We start from the raw sequence: 24,481 nt of genomic DNA on the forward strand, positions 1-24,481 counted from the left end.
GCAGATAAAAGTGAACTCAGATGAATGTTAAAACAATTTATTAAAAGGTGTTAAAATCACAGGGCTTTACACAGAATAACCACAGCTAGAACATCCGTATACTACACAGACTGTATATTGTAAACAATGTCTATGACTACGGTTTGCAGTTCAGAAGGTTGGTCTCTGCCCACAACGTGACATCGCACACTCAAATCTAACGATCGTTTTACCAAATAGTCGCTTGGCTTTTTGGTAAAACGATTGTTGGATTTGATCTGTTTTATTTGAGGTTAACCCTTGGAGTTCGACTGCAGCATTCATTTCCACTGAGAAGTATTCCCTGGGATGATTATGCACATTTGGATATGGGATTTAGAGAAAGGGGTTTTCAGTCTGTGTTGAGGCCCAGTTCCCCTCAGAGTACAGTGCTTGTCAGAGGGATATATTTGGGGTATGGTTTATGTTGCTTTGTTTTCACCTCATGGGGAAATCTTTCATAAACCCTCTATAATCGGCGACAGGGACGTGTCTTCTGCCTCCCTTTATGGATCTACAGATATACTCCTATTCCGTAACCTCTGCTTATATTTTCAGTACTGGTTTGGCTGTCTGCTAGTGGACTAGTGTCTATTGGTAAGTATATATATTTTTTTTAACATATAGACACTCATTTAGCTATATTATGGGCACTTTTTAATTTAAAGAGTTTATATATATATATATATATATACACACAAAAACAAAGTCCTGAATAGAACTGCACACCATATATTGTAAATATCAACTGCCACGGTGCAATGTCAAAAAAATATTTCTGCATTATAAATATTTTTTTGACATTGCACCCTGGCAGTTGATATTTACAATATATGGTGTGAAGTTCTATTCAGGACTTTACTTATATATATTTGGAAGTTGCACCCTATTACCCTTTGCACACATTTTTTACATTTTTCTGATTTTTTTTGTGGAATCATAGAAGGTGTTCTCTGAGGACACACAGGAGTGTAATTCTTGTTCTCTGTGGAAGCATTTCTTTTTTCAGCTTAAATCTTTTGAGCTGTTGTTTTTAGCAATTTCATGGAAGCTGGTGCCACTAGCCACTCCCCCCCAGGATGCACTACCTATCGGACTGACGATGACCTGGTAAATACAGATACATTGATGTTCACTGATGATGATGCTGCATGGATCTTAAATACCACTGATTTAGAAACATAGAGACATAGATATTGACGGCAGATAAGAGCCATAGGCCCAGCAAGTCTGCCCGACCTAACCTAACAGTATAAACTTATCTAGTTCGTAGGATAGCCTTATGCTTGTCCCATGCATTTTTAAAGTTCCCCACAGTGTTTGTTGCTACTACCTCTTGAGGAAGTTTATTCCATAAATCAATCACTCTTTCTGTAAAGAAGTGCTTCCTCAAATTACTCCTGAATCTACTACCCTTTAGCTTGAGCTCATGGCCCCTTGTTCTTGAATTTTCCATTTTATGTAAAATACCCACAGCCTCAGTTTTACTAAACCCTTTAATGTACTTGAAAGTTGCTATCATATCACCTCTTTCCCTTCTCTCTTCTAAGCTATACATATTTAGGTCATTGAGCCTATCCTGGTAAGTTTTATTTTTTAGACCATGTACCATTTTGGTAGCCCTCCTTTGCACAGATTCAAGTTTGTTAATATCCTTCTGAAGATATGGCCTCCAGAACTGCACACAATACTCAAGATGAGGCCTAACTAATGATCTATAAAGTGGCATAAGAACCTTACTATTTCTGCTGCAAATACCTCTACCAATACATCCAAGCATTCTGCTAGCCTTACTCGCTGCATTACTACATTGTTTACTAAGTTTTAAATCATCTGAAATAATAATTCCCAAGTCCTGTTCCTCGTCTGTAACAGTCAGTGAAGTGTCATTGAGTCTGTAATTAACATTTGGATTTTTCTTCCCTAAATGCATTATTTTACACTTTGCTGTGTTAAACTTTAGATCCCAGTCGTTTGTCCAATCCTCTAATTGTTGTATATCACTTCTCATTTTGTCTACCCCCCCTGGAACATCCACTCTGTTGCAAATTTTTGTATCATCTGCAAAGAGACATACTTTCCCCTGTAGCCCTTTGTTATGTTAAACAAAACAGGCCCCAGAACTGACCCCTGAGGAACACCACTAGTAACAGCCCCCTCTGCTGAATGAACTCCATTTACTAAGACACTTTGTTTTCTGTCCTTAAGCCAGCATTCCACCCAGTTCACAATTTTTGAATCTAGACCAAGAAGATATAGTTTTGTGAATAAGTTTATTGTGTGGGACGGTGTCAAATGCTTTGCTGAAATCTAGATATGCTACATCAACTGCTCCTCCCTTGTCTAATACTTTTGTTACATAATCAAAGAAGTCAATTAGATTAGTCTGACATGATCTCCCTGAAGTAAAACCATGCTGATTTTGGTCCTCTAAATTGTTTGTCTTTATGTAAGTAATAATTCTTTCTTTTAAGAGGCTTTCCATTAATTTCCCTACTACTGAAGTTAAACTAACATGAGTTGAGGGGAGATATTCCTATTGATATATATCATAAGCTTCTTAATTTGAACAAACGCAAAATTGATTACAATTTACACGCTGTTTATTTATCCAATTACTATACGAACAAATTGATACCAGGGGCTTTAGAGTCACCAATGTACCTACATTAGGAAGAACCAACCCTGAGTTCTGTAGAAAATGGTGCTGCATTTTAAATACATGCTCCTATGATCTAATTTTGCTTACTATACAGGAGGTCTCTCGCTTAGAAGACAAAATACAGATTGAGAGTGAAATAATTAAATCTGAAAGCTATCAAGTTCTCATAGATGATAAATCTGATAATTGGAATACAAAATTGGATTCACTAATTAAAAAGTATAACAGTGAATTATTAGCTTTCAAAAATCGTAAACTCTCTACATTAGAGACCGATTATAGACAAAAAAGGATATACAAATGGTTACACGGGGGTGATGACAGACGTAGGGAATACAATCCCAGACGACGCACCCACATAAAAATCATAAATACCGTTGACACTATAGATTTTAGTAGCTGTGAGAGCTCAGGGAGTGACACTAATTCCACCAGAACTAAAACAGGGACCACACAACCTCAGGGGGGTACTGTCACTACTAGATCTGCAAATAAGAATACATACACACATATTCAGTCAAAAAACTTGGAAGGAGGCATATCAGACAAGAGGGAACAAAAAGAAAACCTACTCACAAGAAACCAACATAATGTATAACTTGAGTACTAGACCTTTGACAGCTGATAAAATTAAAGTATTGAACAAGGGACTGTCTTTTATTCCCACCCCTAGACCGGATAACTTCCAGACTGAAGTCGATATTTATCGTTTTCAAAGACAGTTGAATATTAAAGAATTCTTTAAGAACCAACCATACATTGATCCTAACTATAAATTTAAAAAACCATCTAGTTTTGATCCACCCACTACGAATCCCTCTATTCGTAGTTTTACCAGGATGATTAGGACTGATTGCTAAAGCAATCCCAAACAAACTTATTCAAATATATCTAAACAAGAACAAGTGGCCCTTGACACCTTGATGTGGGATCCCTCTATCACCATACACCCTGCCGATAAGGGGGGTGCGATCGTGATTCAAAATTATGAGGATTATAAATTAGATGCATTGCGTCAACTTTCTGATGCCTCAACATATAAAAAATTATCATTCAATCCCACTCTGACCTACAAAAAACTGGTAGATAAATCCATCGAGTTTGGATTAAATATGGGATATTTAACTATGCAAGAGAGTGATTTTCTAACCACTGATTTTCCAAAAACTCCCATACTGTATTTATTGCCAAAGATCCATAAGTCACTAGTACATCCACCTGGACGACCAATAGTGACGGCCAGGGATTCTATTTGTTCAGGGTTAGCACAATACATCGATTATCATCTCCAACCGATAGTTACTAACTCCTTGTCATATTTACAAGATTCTACAGTCATGATACGGAAATGACATGCTTTTCAAACATTGACAGATGACGATATTCTCGTGACCATGGATGTTGACAGCCTCTATACTGTCATCCCTCATTTGGATGGCCTGGAGGGAACCCATACTATAATGGTCCTCCGTTGGACTTTCTTTTAGAGTTAATGGAACATTGTCTAACCAAAAATTATTTTTCCTTTGAGAGCAAATTTTATTTGCAGACAGCTGGTACGGCCATGGGCTCGAACATGGCCCCTGTCTATGCAAATATATTTATGCTATGGTATGAATCTCAAATTATGCAACTCTATGTACATCCAAATATCTGGATATATACTAGGTATATAGACGATTTGTTTCTAATTTGGCATGGAAATATAACTGACTTACAAAAATGGGTAGAACATTTAAACCAGATGGATACTTCTATCAGGTTTAAAATGGAATTTGACAGTGATCAAATTCATGTTCTTGATCTTAATATATTTAAGGTTAAAACACAACAACATATTAGATTTGGCACATCCCTATACACCAAAAGTACTGATAGGAACTCATTGTTACTTGCCTCCAGCTACCACCCACGACACCAGAAGCTAGGGATTATCTCCTCTCAACTCACACGAGTAATCAGAAACAACTCAGAACCAGAGATTTGTATGGCCCAATTAGATGCTATGTGCATGAAATTAGAAGCGAGACAGTATGACAAAAAAGATATCATCATGGCAAGACAGAAGCTTTTAGCATCCAACCAAGAGTTGCTCTTAATGACCAAAGAAAGAAACAGTATGAATGAGCAAAGATTAAATTTCATCACTACATTTTCCCCATTACATGATACAATACGAGAATCAGTTCGCAAAAGATGGGATCTACTTGAAACTGATAAAAGTCTAGCACCATGGAAAGTAAAAACCCCAAGAGTGGTATACAGACGTGCGAGAAGCATCAGGGATTTACTTGTACAGAATGATCGAAAAGGGCCTCACCAAGTGGCTGATTGCATCAGCTAATAGGATTTTTCCTACCTTAATTCCAATTGGCTGATAGAATCCTATCAGCCAATCGGAATTCAAGGGACGCCATCTTGGATGACGTCATTTAAAGGAACCTTCATTCTTCGCTTGGACTTCATTTGAAGAGGATGCTCCGCGTCGGCTGGATTGAAGATGGACCCGCTCCGCTCCGGATGGATGAAGATAGAAGATGCCGCCTGGATGAAGACTTACAACCGGTCTGGAGGTCCTCTTCTGCCCGGATCGGATGAAGACTTCTGCCGGTCTGGAGGTCCACTTGTGCACGGCTGGGTGAAGACGGCTCAAGGTAGGGTGAGCTTCAAGGGGGTAGTGTTAGGTTTTATTAAAGGGGTATTGGGTGGGTTTTAGAGTAGGGTTGGGTGTGTGGGTGGTGGGTTTTAATGTTGGGGGGTATTGTATTTTTTTTTTTTTACAGGTAAAAGAGCTGATTACTTTGGGGCAATGTAATTTAGTATAGAGTAGGGATTGTCGGCGATGTTAGGGACGGCAGATTAGGGGTTAATAAAATGTAACTAGTGTTTGCGAGGCGGGAGTGTGGCGGTTTAGGGGTTAATATATTTATTAAAGTGGCGGCGATGTCCGGTCGGCAGATTAGGGGTTAAACTTTTTATTAAAGTGTTTCCGATGTGGGGGGGGGGCTCGGTTTAGGGGTTAATAGTTAGTTTATGGGTGTTAGTGTGCTTTTTAGCACTTTAGTTAAGAGTTTTATGTTACAGCGTTAGCCCATAAAACTCTTAACTACTGACTTTTAAATGCGGTAGGAGTCTTGACAGGAGAGGGTCTACCGCTCACTTCTTCCAAAACTCTTAATATCGGCGTTATGCAAGTCCCATAGAAAAGATAGGATACACAATTGACATAAGGGGATTTGCGGTAAGCTCGAGTCGCGGAAAAAAAGTGAGCGGTACACCTGTACCTGCCTGACTCGTAATACCAGCGGGCGTTAAAAAGCAGCGTTGGGACCTCTCAACGCTGCTTTTTAAGGCTAACGCAAGACTCGTAATCTAGGCGTTAGTTTTTTGACATATTTAAGATTATTCCCAGACAATTTGGTATAATTTACAATTTGGAATAATTTTATCATGTTGTATACATACACTCTGAAATTACCTCATTTTACAGGTATATTTGTATGTTAGTCTAGTTTCAATATCCCTTAATTCATAGTATATATATAGTGTCCATCGACAGTGGGCAGGACATACATTTACATTTTTATATCTCTTTAATAATACTATTCCACACCGCTAACAAGATCTGTAGGAAACTTGAGAAAGAGCAAATTATGACTACAATATCTAAATTGTGTTTTGCAATGGCATTCTGAAAATGTTTTGTTTGGTTAATTTCATACTTGCTTTTTGTGATTGTCAGTTACAGTACTTTTGCATTTTTAAACAGGATTTCAATCAGCAGTTACATCATTGTAAATGAGAGTTAAAGGGACAGTCTACACCAATTTTCATATAACTTCATGTAATAGATACTACTATAATGAAGAATATGAACAGATACTGATCTAAATATCCAGTATAAAACTTCTTAAAAACTGTTGATAATGTTAGAATGGGACACCCACTGAATGGTGCTGAAACAGCAGACAATTATTAATTGCAAAAGGGGTTTCTAATGACCAGTTAGACTTTTTAAATGATAAACTTAGATTAGCAAACACAAGGTGCCACTGGAACACAAGAGCAAACAAGCTTCACAGCATTATATAGTCAACAACATTTTATAGCCACTGGAACACGAGACAGATGGTTGCTGATAATGGGCCTCTGTACGCCTATGTAGATATTCCATTAAAAATTAAACGTTTCCAGCTACAATAGTCATTTACAACAGTAACAATGTCTACACTGTATTTCTAAAAAAAAAATTGCTTTTCTTTCGAAAATAAGGAAATTTCTAATTGACCCTAACACGTTGAACACGTGTGTGTGTGTATATATTATATATACACAATGGCCTCTAGTTATAATGCTAACTAGTATTTATATAGCGCCTTTCTCCCAGTGGGACTCAAAGCGCTTTTTCAGCGCTCACTCTCAGAATTAACCAAATCGGTAGCTGAATAGTAATAGTTGTTATTATTTATCAATGTCTATCGGACCTGATCCGACAGTGCGGATCAGGTCCGACAGACATCGCTGAATACGGAGAGCAATACGCTCGCCGTTTTCAGCATTGCACCAGCAGCTCACCCCCGCCGCCAGCAGGGGGGTGTCAATCAACCCGATCGTACTCGATCGGGTTGATTTCCGGCGATGTCTGTCCGCCTGCTCAGAGCAGGTGGACAGGTTATGGAGCAGCGGTCTTTGTGACCGCTGCTTCATAACTGCTGTTTCTGGCGAGCCTGCCAGAAACACGGGGCAACAAGCTCCATTCGGAGCTTGATACATATGCCCCAAAATCTCTCTTTCACTCTCCCTCTCTCTCTCTCTCTCTCTCTTAAATATCTCTCCTCTCTCACTCCTCTTTCCTCTCTCACTCCTCTTTCCTCTCTCACTCCTCTTTCACTCCTCTCTCTCTTCTCTCTTTCTTTCTGTGACCCCAAAATGTTGAACATGTGTGTGTGTGTGTGTGTATATATTATATATACACAATTTCTCTCTCTCCCTCTTTCTCCCCCTCTCTCTTTCCCTCAATCGAGTTTGTGCGCAAGTAGGGTATCTGCTCCATTGACTTCTTTGAGGGAATTCGCCATTTTCTAACTCCGTTTTTTTTTGTGCGCATCAGGTTAGCATGCGCGCAAAACTTTTTACTTTCAACTTGTACCCGCGTGCAAAAAGCTTCTAGCGGAGTTAGCACGGGAGCATTAAATACTGCTCCACTTGTAATCTGGCCCTAAATATTTTACGGTAATGGTGATTTCCGTAGAATCATTAGACCCCCAAAATGTTGTTTACTAAGTAGGTAGACTGGCTGAAGAGGATTCATTATTTTAAATGATGAATCTCACGTATCTCTAAATATTGTAATGGATGATGGCGTGTTTAATGCTTTTTCACTATTTTTTTTCCTATACATATCCTCTAATCGTTGTTGCCGGTGCACCTTAAAAGTAAAAGAGTGGTGCCTCTTTTTTGAAAATAAAGGTTGTCCTATTTTAAAGCTTCTATGGGTTTAAAGGGTCCCTTTTTATTGTCCAGAGCACACAAATATTCAAATATAACAAACAAGGTATAAAACTTTGTGCTGTTCTCCTCTATCGTTTGAAGTATAGCTTGCATTTAGTTGTTTAGCATATTATAGTTTACCTGGAGCCTTAATCTCTGCATCGGTTTCAACTCTGCAGTAAACTGACTACTCAAAATATTATATGCGACCTCAGCCTCCACATTCCTCTTCACTAGAACAAAGAGAGAACGCTAAATTCTGCCCAGATGACTTGCTGTACATTAGAGGAAGATGTGACCACTGATCAACACAAATGCCAAGAACATTAATTTTCTTTCAAATTAGGTTTCTCCCTCTAGGTAAAAGCAGATGGAGAGAGGGACTTCGTTGTAACATTTTTCATCTTTAGAAAGTATATAAATAAGTATATAAATATTGCAAAAACGTAATTGCGGTTTCCAGTGGGTTAATAAAACAGAATTATATAAATGAACTATAAAAAAAATGATACAAATAGACTAAGCTAAGATGCAATCTTGTACTTTTCCTTTTTGGTGTTAAACCAAGGCTGACATTTTAAAACAATTTAAATTCACTAGTGTGAAGCAAGTTGATTTGTTATAGCCAGATTGTATCACCCACTTTAAAATAAAAACATACATTGGGGTAGATTTAACATAGGTCGAGTGGACATGATTCACTGTAGAGAATCCACTTGACCTCGCTAAATGCCGACAGCATACGCTAGCAGGCGGTGTCAATTATCCCAAACGTTTCGGATCTGGATGATTTCAGAAGTTAAGACCACTGCTTCTTAACTTACGTTTCAGGAGAGCCTGAAACGATTGTCGGAGGATGCAGCATCCGCTGCCTAGTAAATCTACCCATTGTGTTTTACTCATGGAGAATATTATTTTAGTGCTGTGTGGTCATCTTTTATTTTCTGTTTCCTTCCTTTGTTCTCTCAAACCTAGTGCAATGCATCTCTTTCTTACTACTGTTATATGCTCAGGGGCCATGTTGATTCTTTTTTGTTTAGCATTTATATATGGTTTATGAGAAAACCGTTATTAAGAAAACAAAATGTACAATGGGAATGGTATTTTGTGGACTGTCCCTTGAGCATATGACTCATGTTTTCCACTGCATCCTGGTAGGGCGGGTCCCATTTTTCTTATTCTGGTCGCTGATCCCCAGATGGAACCTTACTCCTGAGATTTTACTGGGGTTTGTACAATATATATATTCCTGTGAGCTATTAATTCCACCATCTTCTTGTTGTATACCTGCTTCTTCCAATAAAGCTTGTAATTCTAAAAAAACAAAACATAAACTGTGTAAAGAAATGGTGCAGCCAGTCCCTTCTAGATCCGGCATCTGTTTAGAGTGAATTAGCCATCTGGAGGGGCTCCTTAACTGGGTGGAGATGGAGGTCTTTATTCTCAAAAAAATTACAGTGACACTCAACAAAAATGCATGTTAACCTCTGTAATCAGTAGTAATCCTAAACCTTTATTAAAATAATTGTTGGGCTTTTCTTTTAGGTACTCCTACTTCTTTATGATCATTTATACCAAACTATGGCGATAACCAAGAGTAATGTTTTAGGTGCCATGAAACTGAAATATGCATCTCTAATTGTATCTATGTCATGACTGCATTTCCTTGATGTTTTCCTTTAGCTACATTTGTTTTACTATTTTATTTTATGCAAACTCTCAGACTAATCAGGGAATGATGAAGATAAATTACTTGCACTAATCAGACCTGAAATCACTCAGTGATGCAAACTGTGTGAGGATGACCCAAAGCACCTTTATACATTACTGTTAAAGTAATGTAATGACAATAATCTTCTTATTGCTTACTTGGTATGCTGGTTACGATTTGCATGCAAATATTTATTTAATGGAAAGCAGCATTTTGTTTCATAAACTGTTGTATATATTCATGATTTTGTTTGTTGTTTTTTTTTTTTTTTTATACACACAAATAGGATTAGAATTTTTCTGATGGTGTCATTTAGAACTGTTGGTCATATAGTCTTTGGGTGAAACTTGCAGTGGTCTTTGGACACATTTCTTTTCTCTCTATCTATAGCTATATATAAATATATAGATATATAAATATTAATATATAATACATTTTCTACAGTGCAATCACAATATTACAAGTAAAACACAATATCGCAAATGTAATATTATGAAATATAAGAATTGTAAATGCACAATTGCGTTCTCAATATTATGAAATATAAATTTTGCAAAACGTAATTGCGTTCCTCCACCAGCAGGAGGCCAAGACACCCCAGCCAAAGGCTTAAATACTCCTCCCACTTCCCTCATCCCCCAGTCATTCTGCCGAGGAACAAGGAACAGTAGAAGAAATATCAGAGTGAAAAGGTGCCAGAAGAACAAAAATAACACCAAAACAATACGGGCGGGGAGCTGTGGACTCTTTCCATCTCAAGAAAATAAAATTATCAGGTAAGCATAATTTAAGTTTTTTTTTTCATAAATGGAAAGAGTCCACAGCTGCATTCATTACTTTTGGGAAAACAATACCCAAGCTATAGAGGACACTGAATGCAAAAACGGGAGGGCACCAGGCCTGAAAACCCCTACCCAACAAAATCAACAACCCAAGGACACTGACCCGCAGATAATCCACAGCCTTGCTAGAGACCGCAGGAACTAGACTCGACTGAGCCAACAGCCTCCAAGAGACACCGTCCCCAGCAGTCGGTCTCCAAACAACACACCCCTTACTAAAGAAAGGGAACAAACTACTGTATTCTTCCACAAAGAAGAAAAGGCACGGAGAAAACATGATTGTACTTGTAAAGCACGGCTAATCCCCCTTAAGGGACTCAAGGTGCTGCTCATTTTTTCAATCGTGAACAGAGGAAAGGCTGAGTAGACCTCGCCGGGGATCGAACTTGCAACCCTCGGTTTGCTACAGTGCAGAGTAGCCACAGTGCATTAGTATGCTGAGCTAGCTTCCAGCTAGCATAAGGAACTCCAGAAAAAAACATAAAAATGGCACAACGAGTCCTAAATAGAAACACAGAGCAAAAACCCGAGAAAATGGGTCAGGCTAACAGAGACCCAACCAGTCTCATAGAAACAACGGGAGGCAACGCCCAGGCCCCAGAAATACAGAAACCACGGGATAAGGCCGGGAGTCTGAAACAGAGAGAGGATCTTCCCCTAACACAGTGCAACCTCACTCTAGAAAGCAACTGAAGACGAAGGTCCCCAAGTCGCAAAAAGGTATCTCAGAATACCGAAATATTCAGAACGAAACCTTGTGCAGCAAGCTCAGATAGGTCTGACAAACAACACCTGAAGCAAAAACACTGCACGCTGCAGTCATGTAAAAATGACTCTGAAACTTAAATACTTGCAGGGCAAGTAGAAAGCAGCTGAAGAAAGGATCCTTCAGATTGCTAAGTATCCACTAACCAGCGGATAACGTTGCAGGCTATTGAAGAGCCGCCAGTCCTTCCCACAAATCTTCAATGTGGAGAAAGGAGAAACCTCAAAAAGGCTTACTGTACCTCGAATGCTCCGAGAACGAAATAGCAGCGCAACAGATCTCAGATCCTGCTCCAACACCAGACCAGCCCAAGCGACAGACATGTCTGATAGATAGGGGGACAGAAAGACCCCAACCACAATCCCCCATGGAATGGAAAGAAAAAGGAAGGACTCACCCACCCCAACAGAGCTCGTGTGCCAACCCAATCCGCTCCTCCAAAATAAGGCACTCCCATGGAGAACCCCCTAGGACCTGGAACAGAGAAAAGTGCAATAGATCCGTAGGAAGACCTGTCATAACTCTCTTAGACAGTCTCTACGTAGAGAGATCAATTTCCAACAGGTGGGACAGAGCTCATAAAGCAGCAGATGCTACCCCTTATAGAAATAAGCCACCTGATCCAACCTCCTACACACAGGGCAGGACAAAGACCCTCCAGAGAGAGGAAACCCCAACTCATAAGGAAGATAAACTATCACCTCCAAATGGAAGGGCAAAGATAAGAACAGCGTACATGTCCACAAGACATGAAGCCATAGTATGATCAAAACACGGACCAAATGAAAAATCATCCAGACACCACTGTTGACCCAACAGAGAAAAAAACTCCCCATAGAGGAGCACACTCCGTCCAAAGGACAAGTCAGGCCTTAAAGTTTATAACCAGTACCCGAAGGTGGATGTGAACTCTGGCCTACCTGCTTGCAATATTAAATCAAAAGTATGTGGAGTGTGAGTCCCTACTGTGTACAAATCACAGCAACATAATATATATTTAATGGAAGTCCACTCGAACCAAGAGCCAAACAGCAAAAACTTTCCCCAAATGTCCCAACAGGTAGGATAATTGACTGTCAAAGCGTGTCAAAGTGTCAAAGGGATCGGCACCCAAATCGTGCCCTCTTACCCTGCACCTGGGATTTTCAGGCTTTTCCGGAACCGGAGACCATCACCATCTGTGAGAGTAAGTAAACTCCGAAGTCTCTTCCGCCTCTGTCGGCGTCCGCAGCCTATGTCATTCCTCAGATGCCCCAGTACTTCCGGGATGACGTCACTGCCACAGGCCCACTGTGGGCTTGACTGGACCTTAAGGTTTTTCCTTATAGGGTTTGGCTGTAATCTTTTGGGAATCCTTGTGGTTCTTCCTTGTCCTCTCCCTTTTGTTTTTTTTTGGCTGTTACTGCTTTTCGCTAGTAAGGGGTGTGTGTTTGGAGACCGACTGCTAGGCGCAGGAGCTTCTGGAGGGGTGTTGGCTCAGTAAATCTGCTTTTTGCGGTCTATAGTTAGGCTTCCGGATTTTCTGAGGATCAGTGTCCTTGGGGCCTTTTTCTTTTTTTCAAATATTCACTTGGCTTCATACGAAGCAGGATTTTTTGTGGGCTGTGGTTTTCAGGCCTGGTGCCCTCAGAATGGGCGGCTTTTTGTACCCTCCCGTTTTTAGCATTCAGTGTCCTCTATAGCTTGGGTATTGTTTTCCCAAAAGTAATGAATGCAGCTGTGGACTCTTTCCATTTATGAAGAAAAACTTAAATTATGCTTACCTGATAATTTCCTTTTCTTCTGATGGAAAGAGTCCACAGCTCCCCACTCATACTTTTATGTGGGGCGTCCTTATTATTCTTCTGCCACCTTTCACACTGATATTTCTTCTGCTGTTCCTTCTTCCTTGGCAGAATGACTGGGGGATGAGGGGAGTGGGAGGAGTATTTAAGCCTTTGGCTGGGGTGTCTTGGCCTCCTCCTGGTGGCCAGGTTCTGAATTTCCCAAAAGTAATGAATGCAGCTGTGGACTCTTTCCATCGGAAGAAAAGAAAATTATCAGGTAAGCATAATTTATGTTTTTAATATGTTTCACATGTGTTTTATTATACTTTTCTTGTAGCCCTAACAATTTACTTCAGGTCTCAAGATGTGCTTATGTGTTGTGCTTGTGCGCATCACTAAACTTTTAACCTGTAATATGAGCGATGTTTAGCACGTCATAAAAAATCCATTGAAAATATACGGCACACTAAAGGAAGTCGGCCGTGTTAAACTTTCTCTGGTAATTCTGTTTTACCATTGACTTGTAAGACTCAATTGTGTGCTAATCTTAGTGTGGTCTAGCAATATTGACACTGCTCCCTGCACTATCAATAGCCCTCCACTTGTAATCTAGGCCTAAGTTGGAAAAGATTTACTGTACAGTGTCTGTCATCCAGGCTATGGATAGATTAAGTCCTATTAAATGGGGGGTTTTTATTTTGTTTTGGGGGGTTTTAAGGATTTGCTCTACCAACTTTTTTTTAAGTTGTTAACTTTTGCTTTTTATGGGGGATTTTTTCCTTCTGTAGCTGGACGAGTATCAGAGCTTGGAATTTTACCACTAGTTTTGAGGACTTCTCATGTTTTTGAAATTGGTTTACTCTCTGAATATTTATTTTAAAGGGACAGTCTACACCAGAATTGTTATTGTTTTAAAAGATAGATAATCCCTTTATTACCCATTCCCCAGTTTTGCATAACGAACACAGTTATATTAATATACTTTTAATCTCTGTGATTATCTTGTATCTAAGCCTCTGCAAACTGCCCCCTTGTTTCAGTTCTTTTGACAGACTTGCAGTTTAGCCAATCAGTGCCTGCTCCCAGATAACTTCACGTGTATGAGCACAGTGTTATCTATATGAAAAACATGAACTAACACCCTCTAGTGGTGAAAAACTGTTAAAATACATCCTGAAAAGAGGTGGCCTTTAAGGTCTAAGAAATTAGCATATGAACCTCCTAGGTTAAGCTTTCAACTAATAATACCAAGAGAACAAAGCAAATTTGGTGATAAAAGTAAATTGGAAAATTGTTTAAAATTAATGCTCTATCTGAATCATGAAAGTTTATTTTGGACTAAACTGTCCCTTTAAGACCAACATTCTGTTGTTTTGTCTGTATCCTAAAAATAGCTGGCTTGTAATTTGAGTATTTTATTCAGCTATTAAATATATCTAGGAATCTGATTACCTTTCTTTCATTCGATTGGTACCACAAAAGAACAGAATGCGTCTAAACCCTATTTGTCTAATTTAATTTACTTTTTGATACTCGTTGAGTATGAGCTCATGGTGAAGATTCTAACAAAGGAGCTTGCTACTAAGAGTATTGTTTCATCATGGACTAGGCATAATGATGCTTTTGTTCAATGTCTTGTTCCTCTTTGCATAAGGTCACATTGTACTACCACTCACTTAGTATGTGTTTTTTAAAAAGCAGATTTATACCTACCCAAGTTAATTTTCTAGGTATGTTGTGAGTGATGTTGTTTGAGGACCAGCCCAGTGATATCTATTTGTTTGTGTCTTTTATTCAGATATTTTGTTCAGTGAAGTTAGTACTTTTAGTAGTTCAATAAATTTATATCTCTGCAAGCAGCATATGATAAGAAGAATTTGTAGATATACTTTTCCCAACTCATATTTTCGAATTGAGTCAATTCCACTACAAATATGGTTTTAACTTGAACTTGGTATTAAGATTAACACGGTTTTTGAAAGTTTCTTCCTACTCTATAAAGTGAAAAGACACTATACCTATCGGCTCTGTGTATGAAATCACTTTTAATATGAAGAAACAGATACATCATAAGTATGTATCTACTTGTGCACTGTCGGATTTATATAAAAGTCATTATCTCAAAATGTTTTATATGGGTTACACACAGAGCATCTGTTACAAGATACAATACATTGTGCATTGGTGTGGTTTTAATAGTTTAACAACACAAAAGCATACAATTAACAGATGCATTTTAAATTGCTTGTTAATTATACTAAATAAGGTTGAATTGTAAAATATTTTCATGCATACCAAATATCCCTAGATATGGTGAAACTGCTGTGGTGCTGAGTGCTACATTTATTAATGTGTTAAATAATGACAATGTGTCGCTTTAATGCTTGTGATGCCCATTCATGGAATAAACAACTGATCAGTTTCACCACCTTGAAGAGAGAGACCTGAAATCTGACTCAATCTGACAGAAATTAGAGCTCTCGGGCTGTATGTGTCAAATCAGCAACACACCCAAAAGACATATACAAATACAGATTTTTTTTGTTTATATGTATAACTTCTCACTGATTTTTTTTATTTTAATCTTTATTCGATTTCAAAGAAAGAAATACAAGGTGTCAAGCATTGTAACAAAGCAAATACATCAGTAGCATAGTAGACACAATGTTACAAAATGAGAGGTGTAATTATCTTATCATTATGTAGTTATTTCGACTTGTCATAAAGGGGTGACTGAGCATATCCAGAAAAGTCATAGACGAAGACTCTTTTGTTGGCAAAGAAGGCTGGTAAAGTCCAGAAAACAAGTCCATTTAATATCATATGTAAGCTTATGAGACTGGCTATTGCAGAGCATATAGATTATAGTAACAAACAGTAAAAGGATAGGTAACAAAAACATTAAGAAACCTTAATTTCCATCTAAAGGGGAGGAGAGTCCACGGCTTCATTAATTACTTTTGGGAATTAAGAACCTGGCCACCAGGAGGAGGCAAAGACACCCCAGCCAAAGGCTTAAATACCTCCCCCACTCCCCTCATCCCCCAGTCATTCTTTGCCTTTCATCACAGTAGGATGGCAGAGAAGTGCCTAAGATTTAGAGTAGTCTCTTATGGAGGGTAGTACTCTTCGTAATGGGGCTGGAGTTTTAAGTAGCCCTGTCGGCTTCTCAGTGAGAGCCTGGGTGAAAGTTAGAGTCCGGAAATGCAGGGAGAGTCTTTCTGCAAAACCATCCCGACTCATCTTAACAGCTCCACAAGCAATCAGCGTTGACGAGTTTCGCTGCCTGCTTTCTGCACTCAAGTCCATGTAAGGGGCAATGCTTCTACCTGTCACACTTGAAGGGCCGTGTTCCTGTTCCACGGCATAGATTCTGGTAAGATCATTTACTTTTTTATACATAATGATAACACAGAAGACAGGGTCACAGTGTGGCGCCTTTTATCTTCTGGAATCAAGGGTTAATATTCCTGGCAAGTGGATTATTGAACAGGGGGGGTTTATAAATGATATTGTTTATTGTGTAATTGCTGCTTTATGTGCGAGATGAGGCTCTGGCATTGGTGGAACTTTCAGGTTGACTTCCGGGAGTATTTGCGCAGCCGTTTTTGTGCAGGGTCGGTACGGCGAGCATCCCATGTGACCAGGTGTGGCAGTTTCCACTTCCTCTGTTAATCAGCGGCGCAGGAGACAAAGCGGTTTCTGTAGTCCGGGTCATAGAAGGTGGTGAGTGCCCCTGCCATTGGAGGTATAAAGGTGCCTGTTTATTAGGTTAATCTAGTCCATAAAAAAAGCGCAAGCTATGGAGGACTCTGACACGTTAATGGGTACTCCCTCTTTAACAAAGTCTTATTCCTGTGTTTATTGTAAGGAGGTTCTTGTAGATCAGCCTGCTCAACTATGTTCCACATGCCTCGATAAAGTCGTGACATCTAAAAATAAAGGGATGTCTAATACTACTGAGCCGTCTACCTCTGAGGGTTCCCCGTCCCGTGAGGTGCGTTCCCTGCTTTCATCTCTGAGTGCACATGCAGCACTTCAGGGTCCAACCATTACTCCTACGGGAGAGATTTGTTGGCCGTCAGATTTTGCCCAGGGGTTGTCTACGCCTATGGAAATATCAGAGGCGTTATACGATGACAAGGCCCACTCCGACTCTTCGGAGGAGGCTCCTTCTGGGTCGGAGTCCATGTCATCTCATCCTCCGGCTGCAGAGGAGCCTGACTTTAGGTATAGAATAGAGAATTTGCGCCTTTTGCTGAAGCAAGTGCTTGCTACTCTGGAGATTTTGGAACCAAAGCTTCCGGAGGAACCTTTGATTCCTAAACTTGATAAGGTATACGAGGACAGGGTGGTGCTTCAGACCTTCCCCGTTCCTGTTAAGATTGCTAATATTATTAAGAATGAATGGGAGCGATTAGGTTCTTCCTTTTCCCCTTCTTCTTCCTTTAAGAAACTGTTCCCCGTTCTGGATTCTCAGCTTGAGCTGTGGGGGACTGTCCCTATGGTGGAAGGTGCTATTTCCACACTCGCGAAGCAGACAACGATTCCGCTCAAGGATAGTTCGTCGTTTAAAGAGCCCATGGATAAAAAGTTGGAAAACATGTTAAGGAAGATGTTTCAGCACACAGGGTTTGTTTTTCAACCGGCAGTGGCTGTAGCCGCGGTTTCCGGAGCTGCAACATATTGGTGGGAATCCCTGTGTGATTTTGGAGACTTCCATCGACGAGATACAGGATAAGATTAAGGCGTTAAGGATCGCCAATTCTTTCATTTGTGACGCCAATATGCAAATGATTCACCTGAACGCAAAGGTTTCAGGATTCTCCATTTTAGTTTGCAGGGCTCTGTGGCTAAAGTCTTGGTCTCCGAACATGACCTCTAAGTCGAGGCTCTTGTCTCTGCCTTTTCAAGGAAAGATGCTGTTCAGTCCAGGTTTGGATTCGATCATATCCACGGTTATGGGAGGCAAGGGAGCTTTCCTTCCGCAGTATAAGAAAGCTAAGCCTAAAGGATCTACTTTTCTTCCCAGCAGCCCGCCGCGAAAGTGGATCAGTCTAGGGGAACTTGGAAGCCTGCTCAGTCTTGGAACAAGTCCAAGCAGAACAAGAAGCCTGCCGAGACAAAATCGACATGAAGGGGCGGCCCCCGACCGGTCTCCGGACCAAGTAGGGGGCAGATTGTCTCTCTTCTCCGAAGCCTGGTTGCAGGAAGTTCAGGACCCTTGGGTTCGGGAGGTTGTCGCCCAGGGTTACAGGATAGGGTTCAGGTCCCATCCGCCCAGGGGCAGATTCCTCCTGCCAAACCTGTCTTCAAGACCGGAAAAGAGAGAGGCCTTTCTAGAATGTGTGAAGGATCTCTTCTCTCTAGGTGTTACCGTACCAGTACCCCAAGCAGAAAGGGGTCTAGGGTACTATTCAAATCTTTTTGTGGTTCCAAAGATGGAGGGCACGTTTTGCCCGATTCTGGACCTAAAGTGTTTAAACAAGTTTGTGACTGTTCCATCGTTCAAAATGGAAATGATCAGATCTATTCTGCCCCTAGTTCAAGGCAATAGACTTGAAGGATGCTTACAATTTACAATGCTTTGAGGGCATGGCCTCCTCTGGGGTCATTCAGCTTCATCAGATTCCAGACCAACAACATTACCTCGGTGGCTTACATCAACCATCAGGGAGGTACGAGGAGATCCCTTGCAATGCTCGAGGTGTCTCGGATTTTGGAGTGGGCTTTCAGCAATCCACATTCCAGATGTGTACAACTGGGAAGCAGGCTTTCTCAGCAGGCAATCCTTCCATCCGGGGGAATGGTCTCTTCACCCCAAATTGTTTGCAGAGATTTGTCTCAGATGGGAAACGCCAGAGATAGATCTCATGGCGTCCAGACTCAATTGCAAGCTACCCCTATACGGGTCGAGGTCGACCGATCACCAGGCAGAGCTCATAGATGCCTTAGCGGTGCCTTGGGGATTCAGTCTATATTACATTTTTCCACCGTTACCACTTCTACCTCGTGTAGTGGCACACATCAAACAGGAGCGAGCTTCGGCCATCCTGATTGCTCCATTGTGGCCGCGGAGGACGTGGTTTTGCGGATCTGGTGGGGATGTCTCCGCCATGGAGGTTACCCTATCGCAGCAATCTGGTGGAACAGGGTTCCTTTCAACATCAAAATCTCGTTTCTCTGAGGCTGACTGCGTGGAAATTGAACGCTTAGTCTTAGCCAAAAGAGGCTTTTCTGAAAGTATGATTGACACTCTAGTTCAGGCAAGGAAGCCAGTCGCTCATCGCATCTACCATAAGGTGTGGAGGGCTTACTTGTCCTGGTGTGAGAAACATGGATATCCTTGGCACAAGGTGAAGGTATCCAGGATTCTGTCCTTTCCCTAGGAGGGTTTGGAGAAGGGTCTTGCCGCTAATTCCTTAAAGGGACAGATTTCGGCATTATCAGTCTTGTTGCACAGGAGACTCGCTGAGCTTCCCGACATTCAATCTTTTGTTCAGGCTCTGTCTAGAATCAGGCCTGTCTTTAGGCAGTCTGCTCCCCCAAGGAGCTTAAACTTGGTCCTTAAGGTATTGCAGAGGGTACCGATTGAGCCTATGCATTCCATTGATATTAAGATTCTGTCCTTGAAGGTTCTCTTCCTGTTGGCTATTGCATCGGATCGGAGAGTATCTGAGCTTGCTGCCTTGCAATTCGAGCCTCCTTACCTGGTTTTTCTTGCAGATAAGGCTGTCCATCGCACCGGTTTTGGGGTTTCTTCCCAAGGTGGTGTCTAACCATAACATCAATCAGGAAATATTTGTTCCTTCTTTTTGTCCTAACCCTCCTTCTTCTAAGGAGAGGTTACTTCATAATCTGGATGTGGTTCGTACCTTAAAGTTCTACCTTCAGGCTACAAAGGTAATTAAGACAGTCTACATCCCTTTTTGTGGTGTATACCGGGAAGTGCAAGGGGCACAGGGCCTCTTCTACTTCTTTGTCTTTTTGTTTGAGGAGCTTGATTCGCTTGGCCTATGAGACAGCGGGACATAAGCCTCCTCAGAGGATCACGGCTCATTCAACTAGAGCTGTGGCTTCATCTTGAGCCTTCAAGAATGAGGCCTCTATGGAGCAGATTTGTAAGGCGGCTACCTGGTCCTCCTTACACGTTTACAAAGTTTTACAAATTTAACGTTTTTGCTTCTGCGGAAACTGCTTTTGGGAGAAAGGTTTTACAGGCTGTGGTGCCCTCAGATTAGGGTCCGCCTTTTACCCTCCCGTTTTCATTCAGTGTCCTCTAAGCTTGGGTATATGTTTCCCAAAAGTAATGAATGAAGCCTTGGACTCTCCTCCCCGTATCTCCGGTGGGCGGACTTAAATTTAATTTTTATTCTTCTGGCACCATTTATACCCTGATATTTCTCCTACTGTTCCTTGTTCCCTCGGCAGAATGACAGGGGGATGAGGGGACTGTCGGGAGGTATTTAAGCCTTTGGCTGGGGTGTCTTTGCCTCCTCCTGGTGGCCAGCTTCTTAATTCCCAAAAGTAATGAATGAAGCTGTGGACTCTCCTCCCCACAATGGAAATAAAATGATCAGGTAAGCATAATTTATGTTACTTACGCAGAGAGTAAAACATAACAGCAGACTGCCACGGTTAGGTGAAGCTTCCAAAGCGTTGGAGAGTATAAGGGTTTAGGTTAAAGGACCTAAATGCTAAATGCAAACATGATCTCTAGTAATAACCTACGAATCACAGAGAAATTGTTGTGATTAGGACAAGATCCCCAAATAAACATCATTTCATAATAGACATTTACAGTGTTGGTAACAAGATAATGGTAAATTTCAAGTTTGAGATTTTGCTGAAATTCTAGTAATTCTCACTGATTTTTAATATAGAACTAAGCAAATAAATCCTCAATACTTGATTTGGTCCTTGGTCTTGTCTTAGACAACTTTAGAAAAAACTTTCTGGATGAAAGTTTATTACATTCTGTATGGAAAATCTGTGTTCTTTTTTTAATAAATTTTTATTAGTGACCCCAGATGTACAGAACTGGACAAATCACAGTTACTATTGTTTAGTTCTCTCTGCTCCATCTATATCCAAAATGTGTAAAATGAAAGCAATGGCACATGGTGTGCCGACTGGATAAATTAAAAAAAAAAAAAAGTCTCATAAAATTCCATCTTTTTATTGTAATTAAAGTGATACTCAAACAAGGTTTGAGAAAAAAAATTTTTATTACAAAATCAGTTTTTCAAAGCACGTAGAGATCATGTTTCTGAAGTGTGGAGAAATTTCTCCAAGTAGAAATTCAGGGGATTCACTTGATAGGCGAACATTTATATTTAATATTAAAATTGTATTTATGTTTTATATATGTTTTTATATAGCTGTTGTCCTTTTTTTAAGATCTTTATTAGTTTTAAAGAGGCATGACTAAGAAAGCATATTTATTTATTTCTCAAAGTCTGTCATTTATTTATTATTGTTATTTATACTTATAGTGAAAATGGCACATGCATTATTAATGGTTGTTAATTTTGTGTCGCATATAAAGAAAATATTTTTCTGAACTTCTAAATGGCTTACTGATTTATGATTTTTCTGTGTTAATAATGGAATAACACTGTTGTTTACTGGTAATATGTAGTCATTTTATCATGTATTTGGTCATATAACTAAGCCATAAGGTAAAGTCCAATTAACCACCAGTGATGAATAGCAACTTAATTCTTTGATGTGGAAGAGACAATGTATCTTTAAATAAATGATTCTTGTTAGATCTAGCCACCCATCATGTATATTCAGTGTGACAGGGACAGATGTGACTGATCGGTTCTGACACACTTCCATACCACAAGTCAGTGGCTTGAGGTGACTCATGTCCTTCCTTTGATTCTGTCCTCTGCTGCAGGACAACACAACGATGCACGAATGAACCTAGCCATCGCCCTTACTGCTGCCAGGTATGGTGCTGCCACAGCCAATTACACTGAAGTGATACGCTTGCTGAAGAAGACAGATTTAGAAAGCGGGAAGGAGCGCGTCTGTGGTGCACGCTGCCGAGATGTTCTAACAGGTATATAACTTGTCGCCTGCCAGACATTTATAGTTATTCTTTTTAATATAGTTAACCATTCAATATCCCTCAGATTTTCCAAGGGTTCTTAGGCATATTGCATTTTGTCTTGTTTTTGTATTATGTATTTTAAAATATAAAATATTTTAAGATTGATATTTAATACTAACATTCTTGTGTCTGTTACAAAGCTATATGTGTTTAATGCTTTTAATAAAGCTCACATCCCCCTTCAGGGATTATGCAACCTAAGCCTACTTAAAATGTGTCCTATAATGAAAACAAAAGATTCAAATTCATTAAAATATAATAAAAATTAAATATAATAATATCAAATTAAAATAACTATAGTTATGTTTTAAATATATTTGTCTAATGCATCTCCCACATTTTAATTCTGAAAGATTGTTTTGTTTTTGTATACATCTATTTTAGCACAAGCATGCAGCTCTAAATTCTTGGTGTTCGTTCACAAGGTATGGACACCAAGCATGACTAAAAAATAATGATAAATGAAAAAAAAACACATTTAGGAGGATCAGATTAAAATGCAAGAAACCAATTTTACAATGCATTCCTTTAAAGGGACATGAAACCCAAAGATATCCATGATTCAGATAGTGCATACAATTTTAAACAACTTTTCATTTTTTTTTCTATTAAACTTCCTTCATTCTTTTGATATCCTTTGTTTAATGAGCAGCAATGCAAGCCTGAGAGCTAGCTAACACATTTGTAGAGCCAATGACAAAAGGCATATTTGTGCAGCCAACAATAAGCAGTTATCTCTAAGTAGAGCATTGCTGCCCCTGAATCTACCTAAGCATTACTTTCAGCAAAGGATACCAAGAGAACATTGCATGCTCTATCTGAATCATGAAAGTGTAATGTTGACCTTTAAAGTCACATTTATTTAATAAAACAGGTAGTTCTAGGCATTTATTTACATTCGTTTCTAAGGGACAAAAATAGCGGTAATGTGTAAGGGGCCGCAATAAGAGGGAGCACTTAGGTTGGAGTGATCCTGATGAGTGTTAAGTGAAACAGGAGTTATTTAATGTGTTAATTTAGACAGGGATTTACAACAATTAGTACGTCTAGTGACACCGGGGTCACTAGGGTACTGCTAAGAGGCGCCTAGGGTAGATATAATACAATTTATAATCCTAGATATAATACAATTTAGACAATTATTACCATAAATGCTGTGGATGGTAAGGTGCTGTATAGAGATAGATATAGCAACAATGTTGAAAAACAATATTAAAATCCTAAATCCTAAAAGATAAATGCAAAATTAGAAAGGACATGAATTATATCAATATATATATATGAACTATGTAGTCCAGTATAAATGATTTTTTTGCCAGATCCAGCAAAGTCCAATTAATATTACCCAAAGGTTATATATGGTAGGCACTGTATCAAGGAAAGGTAGGCTGTTCCTCCAGAGTGTTGTGCCAGAAACACAGCTGAAAAATCTTGGAGAAAATAGATAGAGGGTGCCACATGGTGCAGATCATATGAGATGAGAACAAAGCAACAATACGATCAAAAGAATCCTACTCACAAATTGTGGTGCACAAAAGAGTGCAATATTCGCAGTCCGGAACCACACTTCGTCCGGTAGACCACAGTGGATAGATGTCGCCAATGGGTGTCCTCGTCTCACCAGGGAGAGTCCAGGGATAATCAGGATAATGTAGTGGATGTGGATCTATGCACCAAAGATCCAGCTTAGGGTCCAAAAGTACTTGGAGGGGGTGAAACAGTGTGTTACACTGAGAAACGCGTTGCTGTTGTGTTTATAGTTATTAAATTGTTATATATTTTGAACTCTCTATCTGCTGCCGACTATACATTTTTATTTTGGCTTTGGCCTAATACACCCATTGGTACCCCTCCAAGTACTTTTGGACCCTCAACTGGATCTTTGGTTCATAGATCCACATCCACTACATTATCCTGATTATCCCTGGACTCTCCCTGGTGAGACGAGGACCCCCATTGGCGACATCTATCCACTGTGGTCTACCGGACGACGTGTGGTTCCGGACTGCAAATATTGCACTCTTTTGTGCGCCACAATTTGTGAGTAGGATTCTTTTGATCGTATTGTTGCTTTGTTCTCATCTCATATGATCTGCACCATGTGG

The 24,481-nt window shown here is 39.8% G+C and overlaps 1 protein-coding gene across 1 annotated transcript in view; it reads left to right on the forward strand.

The window, feature by feature from the left end:
• The window catches only part of GPD2 (glycerol-3-phosphate dehydrogenase 2), a gene marked incomplete in the record, with an annotated part of 636,690 nt that overhangs the window by 368,960 nt on the left and 243,249 nt on the right, over positions 1-24,481 (forward strand). Inside the window, 1 exon segment of the mRNA XM_053698314.1 lies at positions 22,161-22,325. Within this exon segment, the coding sequence (XP_053554289.1) occupies positions 22,161-22,325 (165 nt within the window).

The sequence above is a fragment of the Bombina bombina genome, chromosome 1 (assembly GCF_027579735.1).
Source record: "Bombina bombina isolate aBomBom1 chromosome 1, aBomBom1.pri, whole genome shotgun sequence".
Taxonomy (NCBI): domain Eukaryota; kingdom Metazoa; phylum Chordata; class Amphibia; order Anura; family Bombinatoridae; genus Bombina; species Bombina bombina.